The sequence below is a fragment of the Orycteropus afer genome, unplaced genomic scaffold (assembly GCF_000298275.1).
Source record: "Orycteropus afer afer isolate SDZICR_OR568_19922 unplaced genomic scaffold, OryAfe1.0 scaffold00175, whole genome shotgun sequence".
NCBI classification, from domain to species: domain Eukaryota; kingdom Metazoa; phylum Chordata; class Mammalia; order Tubulidentata; family Orycteropodidae; genus Orycteropus; species Orycteropus afer.
In genome coordinates, this window is record NW_006921762.1 from 6,784,878 (window position 1) to 6,801,174 (window position 16,297).

At 42.5% G+C, this 16,297-nt stretch overlaps 1 protein-coding gene across 1 annotated transcript; it reads right to left on the reverse strand.

The window, feature by feature from the left end:
• Positions 1–576: 576 nt before the first annotated feature.
• On the reverse strand, positions 577–15,988 carry METTL13 (methyltransferase 13, eEF1A lysine and N-terminal methyltransferase). Its single transcript, XM_007947120.2, has 8 exons — positions 15,836–15,988; positions 13,002–13,761; positions 11,457–11,656; positions 10,736–10,931; positions 7,742–7,909; positions 5,917–6,135; positions 2,059–2,190; positions 577–851 (listed from the first exon to the last, which is right to left on the reverse strand). The coding sequence occupies exons 1-8, from the start codon at positions 15,986–15,988 to the stop codon at positions 577–579; spliced, it is 2,103 nt and encodes a 700-aa protein (XP_007945311.1).
• Positions 15,989–16,297: the final 309 nt, after the last annotated feature.

The window sequence follows — 16,297 nt, forward strand, 5'->3', positions numbered from 1 at the left end:
AGTAGTAGAGGAAACCTGTAAAGTAGTAGAATAGGCTAGCAAACTCCTAAAACTTGGGACTATTTTAGTGGCAATTCCAGCTGCAGGGACAGAGAGTAAATGTTCTCTCAAATTTTTTTTTCACATCCATGGAGATGCTACTATTTAGTCTTTTGGCAGAGAGATTTGCTATCTCACTTGAGATAAGTCCCACAGAACCTGAAGAGGGATAAAGCAAAAGCAAACCAATAAAGTATAAATCCAATCAAATTTGATTGTCTTGGTTCCCAAGGACTTTAGCACATACGCTAAGGTTTGTGGCACCTGCTGGGAACTCTAATGAAGGATCCTACTCAACGACATGATACAGGAAACAAAAAGGATCAACCCAAGAGGTACTGAAGAGGGCAGGATGGGAAGGACCCTTTAATTTACTGAGGCAACCGCACCATGCTGGAGGTCACGTGCAGCTGAGTGTAAAACCAAGAAAAATACAAGGTTTAAAAAGTATTGTGCCATATATTTCTTCAATCTCTGGCAGACAGGGAACCCAAGGTCAGTCTGGCAGGAAGATGAGAGGATACCTGGCTTCAGTGGTCAAACAATCTTCACAGTCTTGAGCATATCTGAGAGAACATATGTGTCATCCCAACCCCTCCCAGGCTTCCTCAGGGTCCGCTCCAAGACCTGGGCCATTTCCAGGAGCTCTGGTGTGGCAAGCTTCTGCTCTGGGTGCAGCTGACAGAACAGGATCTCGTTGACTTCACCCTCAATTCGCCGCACGTACAGGAGGGGAAATACCGCCTTGAGCCCAGCTAGCACTGATTCCTTTAGCCCCAAGTCTCGGCACACTAGGTTGAGAATAAAGACACCTAATGAATGGGAAAGAAATAGTCAGAATGAATGCATACCAGAAGGCATGTCAGAGGCAGAGGTTCAGCTCTGAAGAAAACTATCAATTCTTGCCTCATCCTGCTGATGGACTAAGAAAATACAATGACAGAGGCAGTAAGTTTGCAGAGAACATGCAACACACAAAAGTAGAAAAACATGGGGAATATGTGGAGAAACCTCATTGTTCTTCTGTGCTAGCATAAATTATTTACCATTCTCTGTGCCTCAATTTCTAAAAGAAATGCTTTGAGAAAGTATTATTACCACAAGAATAATTTACCAACTCCACATGGATTATACATTCACGACATACACATTATCTAGTATTAATGAGTAAGAGGGCCAAGATGACCTTTCACCAAATTAAAACACCTGGGAGGCCTGAACACAGGGGTTGATAGGGGTTAAGAGCTCCAGCTTTCATATGACACAGAGCTGAGGTGGAGCCCCAGCTGTGACCTCATATTACCTTGGCAAGTCTCTAACAGTTTTCTCATCTGAAAGTATGTCTATTATAAAGCTTAAATAACCAGGCACGTGGGAAGCATTCAAACGGCAGCTAGCACTGCATGCTGGTGGGAATGTAAATTGCTACAACCACTTTAGAAAACTGTGTGGCAGCAGTTTCAGCAGTACACTGAATCCATGATCCAGTAATTACAATCCTAGGTATAAACTCAACAGACCTGCAAACATATTTCACCAAAAGGCATGGAATAGAATGTTAATGGCAGCACTATTCATAATAGTCCAATACAGGAAACAAATCAAATATGAACAGTAAAATGGATGAGTTGTGATATAATTACACCATGATACTAAACAGCAACCAGAATGAAAAATGTAAAACAGCACTACAGAAGAGTATCACAAACATCATGATGAGTGAAAGAAATCAGACACTTACAAATTCTATGTGGCTTCATTTATATGAAGAACAAAAACAGGCAAAACAAGCAATGTTTGTTTAGGATAATGATTACACTGTGGAAGGGGGAAAGAGGTGGTAGGCTTCTGGGATGCTGGAAACGTTTTGCGTTTGTTTGATGCTGGTAAATAGGTGTATACAGTTTGGGGAAATTAATTTTCTAATTCATGCAAAAAAAAGATACGGACATTTTGCATTAAATAATTTTTTAAAAAGGATCCTTCCCTTCTCCCTCTCCAATCTTTTATTCTCCATACCTTCAGGAGTCAAGATGCTTTTGACATTCTGCAGGAAAGCTTGTTCCACAAATGCTGGGGGTGGACAGCTCATTCCCAAGGTTGGGTCCTTACTGTCCACATCAAACATTATGACATCATAGTGAGGCCGTGCTTGAAAAAAGAAGCAAACATGTCCTTGTCTTTGCTGGATAAAATAACAGTTTCCATTCTACAGCACATTTCTTCTGTGACCTGGGCACTGGCAGCTCAGCCAGAAGAGAGACATATAGATCCAATTAAAAAATGGGCAGAAGACATGAACAGACACTTCACCAAGGAGGATATTCAAGCGGCCAATAAACATATGAAGAAATGCTCACGATCATTAGCTATTAGAGAGATGCAAATCAAAACAACAATGAGATACCATCTTGCTCCAGCACTAGTAGCAAAGTTCAACAAGACAGAAAATAACAAATGCTGGAGAGATTGTGGAGAGATTGGGACTCTCATACACTGCTGGTGGGACTGTAAAATGGTACAACCATTGTGGAAAGCAGTATGGCAATTCCTTCAAAAGTTGGAAATACAAATACCATTTGACCCAGCCATCCCATTACTAGGTATATACCCTAAAGAAGTGAGAGCCATAACAAGAACAGATATATGCACGCCGATGTTCATCGCAGCACTATTTACAATAGCCAAAACTTGGAAACAACCTAGATGTCCAACAACTGAGGAATGGACAACCAAACTTTGGTACATTCACACAATGGAATACTATGCAACGCTAAAGAATAATGTAGAATCTGCAAAACACCGCATAACGTGGATGAACTTGGAGGACATTATGCTGAGCGAAATAAGTCAGTCACAAAAGGACAAATATTGTATTAGTCCGTTATTGTAAAAGTTAAGGAAATGTTTATATATTGGAGGACATTTTCTTTGTTGGTTACCAGGGGTGGGAGGGAAGGGGAGGGAATGCTGTTAGATAGATAGAGATAAATATTGATTTGGGTGAAGAGAAGGGCAATGTACCAAATGTGAGTGACCAATATGGCAGCATTGAGGATGAGAAAGACAGAGAGAGTTACATGGGCAGTACAAACAACAAATATGAACCCCTTTGTAAATACAATACTGAGTTGTCAATGAAAGCAAACATGGGTATAGGGACGGATAGATGGGTGAACAAGCTAAACAATTATGTATGTCTAAATGGAGAGTGTATCCAAGATCATATACAGGGTTGGCAGACAATGGGCCTCTCGAAGAGTATGAAGGGATGGACACTGGGAGGAGGTAACTATGGGGAGGAAGTGGGAGGGGAGCTGCTGCATTGTAAATTTTGGTCAATGACATGAGACAAAGTATATGTGAACTGCTGTATGAAAAGTGAATTTACTCTGTAAATCTTCACCCAAATCCTAATAAAAAAAAAAAAAAAAAAGAGAGACATATAGGATGTGGTTTACCTGTAAAAGCCCTGACATCATGGTTGTGCATTCTCCCACAGTACGATAGGTCTTCACCTCACCTTCTAATTCCACATATAATAGCACCTTACAGAGGCACACACATTAATGGGATCTACCCTAGCATAAATATTACTTAGCTAAGAGTTCCCTCATAGTAGACTTTTCTAGCTATTCAAACAATAGATGCTTTTTAAACCTGGCAGAACATTAGAATTTGGGAGCATCTAAATACTTAAGAGAACCTTGGCCCCATGCCTGACCAACTGAGTCAAAAACTTCGGCGCAATAGGGGCAGATGGGAAGCCTCTGGTGTTTTTCTTAAACTCTCCAGGTCATTCTAAATACAGACAGGGTTAAGAACCACTAGTCTATACAAAGCAGCTGTCTAGGCCTTTGAAGGCTGACCTAGCAACTGGCAACTTAAGGATATCTGTGAAAACCAGAGTATGTTGCCCCTTAGGGGAAGGAGCTCTGGTGGTGTAGTGCCTAAGGCATGACTGCTAACCAGAAGGGTGGCGGTTCAAACCCACCAGCCACTCTGTGGAAGGAAGACTGGGCAATTTACGTCCATAAAGATTTACTGCCTTGGAAACCCAATAAGGGTAACTATGACTCGAAATTGACTCGACAGCAGTGGGTTTTTGTTAGGAGAAAATATTCTGAAATTTGAGTGTTTCTTTTCTAGTTACTCAAATAATAGATGGCTCAAGAAAGAAAGTATTTTGTTACATGGGTGAGAAAGAACTGATGATGAATTGGATCTGCTCTTTCCTATAATGTTAAATAGTTTTAACAAGGGATAGATCTGGCAAGCCACTGATTTGTTTGTAAGAAATGATGAGAGTGCACTAACGGTTATTCTATGATTAATATTTACTTAAGACTACTATAATGGCCAGCACAGGTCTGAGTTGGGTCTTATAGAGAGCAGAACATGTTGGCTCATCAAACTCCAACGAAAATAATAGTCTGCATTTGTAGCCTTCAGTACTCCAATAATCTAGAAGGTTGTGGCTGTTAGAGAAGATGTGCAAGGCTGTTCAAAACTGATCTATATTTAAGAACACCCCAGCAGCCATCATGGATTGAGTACCTGCCACATGCCTGGCACTGTTTCAGATGCTTCATGCACATGTGTTATCTTGGGCCTACGCCCCTAAACTGGCCCTCGTCTCAGAGGGATCTGTGAAACTCTGATATAGTAAAAGTTCAGTTTACAATGAAAATTAAAGCAGTTATCTGTCCATTCTAGAAACAAAACCCTAACCCCAGTCCACCTGGTTTGCCATACTCATACTGGAAGCTATTCTAATCTTGTGAAAACTAGAGGATCTGTTATGAGTAGATCAGGAAAGGGTGGCCTGAGCTCCCCAGAGGGACAGAACCAAACTAAGTGACCTCTCCTTGGGGAACTCAGGCATTACAAAGCATCAAGGTCACCTACAGCCTATAAATAAAGTTGCAAAACAGTCAGGAAAGCTACTATCTCTAATGTTACAGAAAATTAATATACGCCTTTTGTCCTAACTCTGGGATACAAATTATTAGAGCGGAATGGCACCTTCATTCCCACAGCAGGTGGTGGTTGTTAGATGCCAGTGTCCCATGCGACAGAGTAGGAACTGCCCCATAGGGTTCCCTAGGCTATAATCTTTACAGACACAGATTGCCAGGTCTTGCTCTCATGGAGCTGCTAGATGGGCTCGAATGGTCAACCTTTCATCTGGCAGCTGAGCACTTAACCACTGTGCCATCAAGGCTCCTTCCAGCAGCAGGAAAACTGTCAAAATTCCCACTAAAAAGCATCTGAATCAGGCTTTCTCACTCTGGGCACTGCTGACAATTCTTCATTGTGGGAAGCTGTCCTGTGCATGTCAGATGGTTAGCAATATTCTTGACTTCCACCCACTAGATGCCAGTAGCAGTCTTCTCCCTAGGTTATGACAACCAAGTAAATGTCTCGAGACATTACCAAGTGACTCCTGGGAGGCAATACTGACCCTGGTTGAGAAGCACTAATCTACCTGAATTTTCTTTGGCTTTGACTGGCCTCCACCCTAGCTGGAGGATTTGCAAGAAACACCTTCAAACACAAACCTCACCTCTTCTCCATTTCCTCACCCAGCTACAGACTTCAGCTTTCTTGGGATGGTGAGGAAGTGCACACTTACAGGGTCAGAAGAGAAGTCCATTTGTCTGATAGCACCATTAAGGGCAGAAACAGTCTGTCTTACTTGCTGCTATGGCCCAAGACCTAGCATATGCTAAGCATATGGCTGACACTCTGTATGTTTCAACAAATGGACAGTGCTGACACCACCCTCTTAAAGATGAATTCTAGAGGCTCTTGCAGGCCCAACAATATTGGATCCATCTTCCCACAGCACCCCTCCAAATTTTTCAATAGCAGTACCTTCTCTTCCTCGTGCCAGGCTGGTAATATAGTCCAGGCCATCTGCAATGTGGACCTGCATCCGGTCACTCTGGGAGAAACCGAACCACTGGGTGGCCACTTCCAACATGGAGGGGTCAATCTCCACAGCATCAATGCAGGACTTTGGGAAATGATCGTGGACAAAGAGGGGAAGGCTGCCTCCACCCAGGCCTACCACCAACAATGCCAGTGGGGTCTCTGTAATAAAAGAATAGAGCATCACTTTGCCATCTGGGAATCTGTGTAAGTTTCAAGAAGGGCAAAAGGGGACATCAGACTGCTGGTTCTGCCCAGGGGATACAAGATTTAGAGAACTGGCTTCCTTATCTCAACCCAGAAATTTAGGAGTCAGTTTGACATCTGAAAACTCAACCCTGACCCCATAATAGCAGATCTAGATGATGAACCAGTGTCTATTTTGGTCATTTAAAGACCTCTAAGAATTCAGTTGACATTATATCAAGAGTCATACCACAAGGGTTATTGCTCCCCTCTAGGAAAAGGAGGGACAATGACCAAGGAATTTTGCTCACTATCACAAGGCAGTGTAGGTGCATGCAATGTCCACTGCCCAGTCCTTGACTCAAAGGCCACCACCACCCTCTCAAACCCCACAACACAAGGGGAATCCAGCCAAGTTCCACAAATCACAAAGAAATACAACCCTCAACAAAGAAACCACAACAACTTGTCTTGAAAGAGGATATAAAGTATAAGAAACCAACAAAAGGAGATAAACCTTGAGGATTAAATCTAAGAAATGAGACTTCAGGGACATCAACACAAAGACAGGTCCAAAGTATTGGGTGTTTCAATAAGGCATGCTCAGGGACTTTGGGTGAGGAGAGTTGTAAGTGTAGAAAGAAACATGAACATTTTTCCTTATACGATCAGATCCAAATCTGTTATTAGTAATAAAGGAATAAGTACATCAACTATAAAAAAGATTTAAAACAAAAATAGTAGCAATTTAAGCTAGAATTGCTTCTGATGCTCAAGGAATCCATTACTTAAAAAGGTGGAAATTTTCTTCCAGTGCAAAGGTATTGGAGACATGATTTGAAAATGTACCACCTAGGGAGCTGTTGCATTGTGGTAAACTGTGGTCAATGTCATGAGACAAAGTATATGTGAACTGCTGTATGGAAAGTGAATTTGCTCTGTAAATCTTCACCTAAATCACAATTAAAAAAAAGAAAATGTACCACCTATTTACACAGGTAAATATATATGCAAAAAGTTATCAAGCTGTATTTAGTAAAGAACTCCTGGCTTGGGGATTGTGCTCTTTTAAAGAACTAACTTTACAGGATCAAATTAAAAACAGCAACCTAAATGGTTAGAAAGGAAGCTTTTAAGTTGAAAGGGGACAAACAATTTGGAAAAGGAGGGTGAAAATGGTTACAGTTTGAAGAATATAATCAATGTCATTGAATTATGCATATAGGGATCATTGAATTTGTCTGTTTTGCTCTGTATATTTTCAACAATAAAAACAATTCATCCAGCTGAATTTAAGATTTGTGTAATTTACATACCTCAATGAATGCATTTTATATATCAACTTTAGAAAGAAACGAGTAAGAGAAAAAAAAGTTAGAAATTTAGATACCAACACATGTAGCCATTTCAAGGTCACAAATTGAATTTGAAACAAAAGTTACTTAGAGGTTCACTAACTTAGCTGGGATGAAGAAAGATGTGTGCATTTCCCAATGCAAAATCACTGTTCCCAAAAAGCAAAGCAGCTGTAATCTGTAATCTTAACATATCTCCCATTGTGGAAAGCAGTGGTCTCTCTCACCTAGGAGCAGCTCCGAGTTTCTAAGCAGAGCAAGGCCAGCAATCATGGCTTTGTGGTGCTCACAGCACAGGTAACTCTTATCAATGGACTGGCACGGGGCTGCAGAGGGGGCCTCAGGAGTATCAGCAGGCCGCTGCTTCTTCCTATCCTTTTTGCGTTTCTTCTGGGCTAAGTGAAAGAGACAGACAAGTGAAGTCCTATTCTTAGTACATTAGTCCTGGAAAGCAAAGGATCTCAGTGGCAGTGTGCTAGAGCTAGCTTGAACAGATTCAAAACGGGCAATTACTAAATATGAGGGAATTCTATGAGTTGGTTGATACCATGTTGGTAGTCTGAAATCAGCCATGGTGGGAGTATTTATACCACTAATTCAACAAATATTACAAATCCAGGCTCACCCCCACAGATACAGCTGTTAAAACATTTATTGATTAATTAATAATTAATATCACTGGATACTAAGAAGTCAGAAAAAGGACATGGCAAAGACACCCCAAAAAAACCCAGGAAAGCTCAACTGAGGAGCCCTAGCTCCTATCTCCCCTCTGAAAAATGAAAGGCCATTGCCAGGAGAAAAGTTTATTCATAAAATTCTTTTAGTAATTTACTAATTATTCTCTGTGCCAATTACTATTCTAGGACTTTCATTCTTTTAGTTCTATGACTACCCTGTAACAACCCTCTTACTGCAATTCTCAGCAGATGGAAAAACTGAGTATCTAAAGAATTAAATAAATAAGCCCAGAATCAGTAGGAAATACAGACAGGATTTGAACCTAGGACTGCCCATCTCCAAAGCCTATCTTCTTTCTGCTGTACCACCTGGCAATTATACCTACCTCCCTGCTGAGCAAGGAAATCCCAAGTGTTCACAGAAGGGGAGAAATTCTCTATACAAGGCCTTTCTACTTTCCCTCTACTTCCTTCCTCAACAGCTCAAGGATCTCACAATAAGCAGATAGTTCTGTGCTTTCATCAGCTGCATTCCATGGCACCATCAGGACTGATGTCTATGATGGGGCACTTTTCAAAGATGATAAATCACTTTTTTTGTTGTTTAAATTTGTTATGTTTTTTACATTACGATTTGGGTGGAAAGGTTTTCTGTTCAACAATTCATACACATTTTGTTTTGTGACATTCACTGACTGCAATACCCATAACATAACAGCACTCTTCCCACTTCCTCCCTATGGTTACCAATTTCCTTCATCCTTATCTCCCATACCTTCCTGCCTCCTGAGCTACGTCCCTGGACAAACACTGCCCTTTTGAATGTGTATGGTTGATTGTTCTAAGGAGTGCATACCTCCCTGGTATCATTCACCTGATAGGCCTATCGTTTGGCTTAAAGTTGAGCCATAGGTGATATATCACTTTCAAGATGCTCATTTTTTCATCACTACTCTCCTGAGGGAGACCATTCTCATGGGGAAAGTGATACTGAAAAAGCAAGAAACCTGGCAATGATGGAAAACCTTGAAACCCAAACTGGAGGGCAATATGTTCTTCTAAGCACTTTCACTGAGGTTTTATAAGACGAAACTGAACTGACTCACAGACAGAATGGCTAAATAATAGGTCAGGAGGAATTCAATAAACTAAATACCCGGAGTTCTGGTAGCGTAGTGCCTAAGGCACTTGACTGTTAACCAGAGGGCTGGAGGTTCAAACCCACCAGCCACTCCTTGGAAGGAAGATGGGGCAATCTACTTCCGTAGTGATACTGCCTTGGAAACCCAAGGAGGGGTCGCTATGAGTTGGGCACATAACAACAACAAATACCATCCTGCTGAGAGTAGCTTAATCCTGGGCTCAGGGCACATCCATGACTTGACTTGAAGCTTCTGAATTCCTTCTGCAGCCCCCTCCCAGACACCCTTGCTATAAGGAAAGACGGTCAGGTAAAGGGAATGTCTGGGAATTGGAAACCCATTTCAGCTTCCATCACTGAATCTGTCTCAAAGGGGAGATATACTGGGGAAAGGGAAAAGAGGAATTTTCACTTTTTAATCTATAAGTTTGATTTTAAAATTGATTGTAATGAGCAAGTATGGATTTTATAAAGAAAAATATAAGCACAATGAAAAAAAGGTAAAACAAACTGCCATCATTGGGAGTTCCTGAGCGGCATGCAGGAGATCACTTATAAGGGATTTCTATAGGAGATGGTCTAGATCTACACTGTCCAGTGTGGTACCCAGTAGCCACCAGTGGCCATTTAAATTAATTACAGTTAAGTAAAATTAAAATTTTAGTTCCTCAGTCACATTAGGCACATTTCAAGTGCACTGTAGCCACATGTGGCTAGTGGTTACCATACTGGACAGTGAAAATACTAAACATTTCCTTCACTGCAGAAAGTTCTACTGAATAAAACTAAATAACCTCTGAAGTCCCTCGGTGGTGCAAACAGCTAACATGCTCAGCTGCTAACTGAAAGGCTGGAGGTAGGAGTTCACCCAGAAGGGTCTTATAAGAAAGCCCTGGTGATTTACTTCCAAAAGATAAGTCACTGAAAACCCTAAGGAGCATGGTTTTACCGTGACACATCTGAGTCCTGAAGTAGTTGCCTCTAAGAAGCCTGCAAACTCTGAAACAAGTGATAGTGAGTGGTACTGTCGAAGAGGGCAGAGCTCACGTGCACCCTCTTTGTTTCTGATGCACTTCACAAAAATCTATTAAAACAATACACAAGAGGATATGGAGCAACTTGAAAACTTTAAAGATATTAACAAGTGATTACAATGTTCATTTGATAAACCACTATCCCTGCTCCTTATCACTTCAGAGCCAGGTTTTGCTTAAGAACAGAATATATGCCTCTACTCTGCTTATCACTACTCATGCCCTAAAAGCCCAGATGGTAAAAAAAAAGGGTAACCCACAGAGCCATGTGCCTCTGGTACCTAGGTCTATCTACATCTCGACCAAGCTCTCACACCAAATTGAGAGTCTACACCATGCCCATTTGTGTCCCACCACCATGCTCACCTCTGTGAGACACATCCTTCAGCAACCTGGCTTCTGACTGCACCACATTCCTATTGCTGAGGAAGATCAGCCGCCGAAAGAAATGCTTGTCATCCCCTTGCACGTCCTCAATAACATAATCACCACTCAAGGGGCTGCAGTCTTGGTGCTGAACAGTTCGGATCCCAATGTCCCCACCCACGGATAAAAAGGGCACCTGAAATTACAGGCAGAGACATGGGATGGGGGTCAAAACATCAGCTTAATCAAGAAAGAGTGATTGTAATCCCTTCCCTTTGTGTGTATGTAAGCATCATTGTTGTTAGGTGCCACTGAGTTGATTCTGACTAATGGCTACCCCATGACAGTGTAAAATTGCCTCATAGGGTTTTTCCATCAATAATCTTTAAGGGAGCAGATTACCATGTCTTCTTACTGTGGAGCCACTGGGTGGGTTCAAACTGCCAGCCTTTCAGTTAGCAGAGCACTTAATCATTTTCACCATCTGGGCTTTTTGAATTTAAGAGTATAAAGCCCCATCTCAAGGTTCTGGGCAGCAACAATTTCAAAGATCTGCTATTCTATTAGTGTACTTTTCTGGGGCCCTAGATTGGATCTCAAAAGGTTTAATTTGCCTTTTGAAAATCAACTTGCTCCTTTCAGGTCTCCTCTGCCCACCTGCTGCTTATATGACTTCTCCAGAGACCAGTGAAAGCTGCTACCAAAGCTTTGTCTTTGTTACCTGCTGCTGGGCGGGCATCCGCACAGGGGCTAGCTCCATGACTCTGGCTGACAGCTCAGCCTGGATGCTGTCCATGCCTTCATATCGCTGACCTCGGTGAAGGGCCACTGTGACAAGCCTCCTGAAGCCTGCGCTGGCAGCAAGCTGCTTCCGGCCCTCTTCCATGCCAAAAAGCCACTCGGTCTCCCTGCCCTGGGGAACTGGAAAAAGGGATTTGGTGACAGGGAGTCCTGGGAAGGAAGTTCAAGCACACAACTAATATGTCCAATACAGCAGCTAGCCAGCCCCTGTCCAGGACCAACATTTCCAACCATAACCCACCAGGCCTACTGATTTCCTAGTATTCAATGCCAAGAGCAAAACAGCCCATCAGACACAAGGTAGGGCCAAGGAGGTGGTTAAGAAGTGTGAGCATGTATATACGAGGGAGGCAGGCATCCAGCGTAAGAATAACAGCAGTGCTAGTGCTGATTACATGACAGGCATTATTGCAAGGAGTTATAAATATAAACTAATCAAATCCTCACAACAGCCCAAGATGCAGGTGTTATTATTATTATTCCCATTTTGCAAATGAAGAAATTGAGACCCAAAAGTTACATTATTTACTCAAGTTTATAAAGCTAGTAAATAGTGAAGCTGGGACTCGAATCCAGGTAGTCTGGCTCCAGAGTCCATGCTCATATCCACTGTATTCCTTCTCACAGGTGGACTTAGGATTATGGAATCTCTTTGGGAGAAATGGCTTAGCCATCAGAAAACAAATTACCAGTGTGACCATATCGATACTTTGCATTTGTCTAAAACTTACTACTTTTGAAAGCATTTCCTTATACTATATGTCTTTTGATCTTTTAAATAAAGCTGGTATCATTCATTCATCCCATTCAATAATAATGGCTAACACTTAGGTGTGCCTTGGCACTATTTTCAATGTTTTTATATTTCTTACAGATACACAAAATAAGTACTATCCTTATTTCCATTTTATAGATGAAGAAACAGACACACAGAAAAAAAAGTTACTTGTCCAATGCCACACTGTCAGGAAGTGACTGTGCCAGGACCAGAACCCAAACTGTTTCCAGAGCTTACTTTTTTAGCTACTGCTCTGTACGGCCTTGTTGTCAACAAGAAGCATAGCAACTTCTCCAGGTCCTGCAACTTATAGGTTACAGAGTTAGGACTAGAACCTATGTCTCAGGCCAGCTAGTCCAGTATTGCTTCCACTACTCTATGCTACAAAATAAGTAACATTAACATCTTTATGCAATGTGTGACTTGCCTAAATTTCTATTATTTTTCTCTCCTCCCTAACCTTGTATCCTCAAGCCTTTGGAATAGAAGATGAGAAGGAATAAATCTCAGTCTAAACAGTGGCTAGAGTACTACTTCCCTTTCATATGCGTTGGCCCTAGCTACTGTCTCTAGGAGAGAGCATCTGCAAGAGACAGTCAAAACATACCCATCCTCCAAGGCCCATGCCCATGTCCCAGCCCCTGTAAGCCAGCCCTTCAGGGAAGAGAGGGAACAATCTCGACTCACTGATGAAAATGGCAAAATGATTGTCCCTCGATGGTTTCACAGTGGGGCTGTCCACCACGTGGAGGGTGTAGCGTGGCTCCCCTGTGTCCCCATTGCACAAGTCCAGAGACACACTCCCCAGCCCAGCTTTGCAGCGTAGCTGGCTGCACAGCCAGGCATACTGCTGCCGTTCCAGCACCGCCTCAGCCAACTGCTCAGCACTCTCCAGCCGCAAGGGTTTGCCCTGCTCCTGAGCACACAGCTCAAAGATCTGTAGGGCAGAGCCAGGGACTGGTCTGAACTTGGTCATGATGAAGGCAAAGACAGGTAGAGAGAACCGATGCTCTGCTTCCATCACCTGGTCCTGGCTGTTGGCCACATGATGCACCCTCACCATCCACCCCTCCCGAGAGAAGTGACCCACTACTTTCTTCAGTACGTGAGCCTGTGCCAGGGAGATGCAGAGGTAGCGACCGCCCACCTGCAGGACACGGCCAATCTCAGCCAGCATCCTGTCCACCTGTTGCAAGGTCTTCTCCTCCTCGTCTGTCAGAACAGCATCCAAGGTGCCTTTGTCCAACACCACCTGGAATGAGGCATCGGGAAACTCCATCTGCATCATGTCCATCTTCAAGAAGCTCATCTGGGGCCGTTGGCTGGCATTGTGTTCCTTCATTTGTTTGATGACAACTTCACTGATGTCAATGTTCACTATATCCTGATAGCCCACATCATACAGCTGCTCACTCAGTTCTGAGTTGCCACACCCAATCACTAGCACCTGGGAGAAAAAACACAGACAAGAAGATTATCTAAGCAAAAAAATGTATTTCAGGTGATTTAAGGAATCAAGTCTTGCCTTGGCTGCTGCATATTTTCAGAAGGCAGAGATGCTATTGTCAGGAGAGAACATTCCAGAGTTGATTTTAGGCTCCATCTTGAAACATCACTGGTTAGAGCAACTCACTAGTGAAAACCACATTCAGCTACAACAATAGAGATGATGTGAGAATAAGTTTTCCATGTTGTAGAAACAAACCAATCATGGGTGTTATTTTCTCTAAACAAGCATTTATTATTCAAGAATTGATAGGAATCATAGGATCCGAATATAGTAGTTACAAATGAAATCCTTTGCTATTTATTTTACTGGTGAAAGCCTAAACCTGGGGTAATCCTATTTCCTCAATCCCCTCAGGCCTTCAGTGCCACTAGACAATAAACTGCATTTTGTGAAGATTCAAACCTAATTCCATCTCAGGTTCTACTTCATGACTTTCAGCTATTTTCTGAAGACGAACTTAAAACACACATTGTTTTACTTCTCTCTGTGGAGTAACAGTCCAATCATTCTTCAAAATTCAACTCAGATGTTATCATCTCTGAAAAAGCATGGTACAAGGAGAAGTGCATAAATTTTGAAGCCAAATTGGCCTGAGCGCAAATCTCCATGTCACCACTTATTACACATACCTTATCTTAGGCAAAAAATTGGCTCAGTGTCTCAGTTTCCTCATTTGTAAAATGCATGTACCACGACTCACCATACAGTTATTATGAAAATGAATGAGATCTCTCTCTTACACACACACACACACACACACACACCCTGTGTAAGGCCTGGCACATATCACTCTCTCCACGAATTTGTTTTTCTACTCCTTCCTTTCCTATCTCCTGTACACTGGCTACCAAAACTCCTATTATTGTACTTACTACTTTTTACATTTTATAATTATTTCAAGTTCCAGAATGTGCTCAGGGCTTACATTTTAAAGCTCTCATAGCCACAAGGTTAAGCATGGTTCTAAATACAGAACTTGGGGCGCACTCAACAACTATCTGATAAACAGTTACATATCAGTGAAGCCAGGCACACTGCCTGCTCCATAAGGATGCACAGTGACAGAGGAGCTCAGAGGTCTTTTAGAAACGCTACACTTTCAGGAGATATCTAGGTTGCACTACTAAAGAAATCATTCTTGCAGTGAGGTTATTAATTCAAAGATGTGCTGGAGATGGCTGAATTCTGTTACCTAAATACCTCAAAAACCTTATAAGCTAATATTTTTAAATTGCCTTTTTGGTGGAACAATGCATTGGAATTGTGAAAATATGGGCCTAAATTCTACCAAGCGCAGGATTACTGTAGCTAGTCCCCACCTAGGAGCCCTGGTGGTGCAATGGTTAAAGCACTTGGTTACTAACAGAAAGGTTGTAGGTTGGAACCTACCAGCCCCTCCATGGGAGAAAGATGTGGCAATCAGCCTAGGAAACCCTACAGGTCACTTTGAGGACTAAGGTGCCTGGTCCAAGCCTGGGTATTTTCAATCACCTCATATGCATGTGAAAACTGGACAAAAAATAAGACCAAAGAAGAACTGATCTCTTTGAATTACGGTGTTGGCAAAGAATACTAACTATACCATGGACTACCAGAAGAACAGAAAAATCTGTCTCAGAAGAAGTAGAGCCAGAATGCTCCTCAGAAGGGAGGATGATGAGACTTCTCACTTACCTCGGACATGTTATCAGGAGGGATGAGTCCCTGGAGAAGGCTATCAAGCCTGATAGAGGGTCAGTGAAAAAGAGAGCCAACGAGATGGAGTGACACAGTGGCTGCAACAATAGGCTCCAACATACCAAGGACTGTGAGGACGGCGCAGGACGGGCCAGGGTTTCGTTCTGCTGTACAAAGTGTCGCTTATGAGTTCAAACCGACTCTATGGGCTTAACAACTCTGTCCTATAGGTCACTACGAATCAAAATCGACTGGACGGCAATGGGTTTAGTTTCGCGCTTTAGTTTCAGCCTTACCGAGCGCACAAACAGGTCTACCAAGCCGCACTCCTTACCTTTTCTCTGGGCTTGATATATTTGTGTAGCACCCCGCACAGTTCCAGGTAGGTCCCATACCACTCGAAAGCTTTTTTTCCTCGCAACTGGAAGAATTTCTCCCAATAGTCAACGGAGCCAAACTCCTTGGAGCTTTTAGGTAAGAGATTCATGTTTCCACTGCCTAAGCTATGTCTTCAAGACTCTCCTACTCTCTCTGAAGTACCATCTGAGGGGCTCATCCACACGCAGGTTCCGGGACACTGCAGTGGGAATTCCTTCCACAGGCAAAGATCCACATTGATCTCCCCCCAAAAAAAAAACGCCAAAGGGTTACAACCGTAACAGGCCAAACGCATGCGTGCTACACACTAAACCCAAAATGCACTCATCCACTCATCCGCGCCCGCAAACCTCTACACCACGTGGTGAGCCCTCAGACTTTCTCAGAGCTTAATTTTAGAACACAGCAACCATATCCG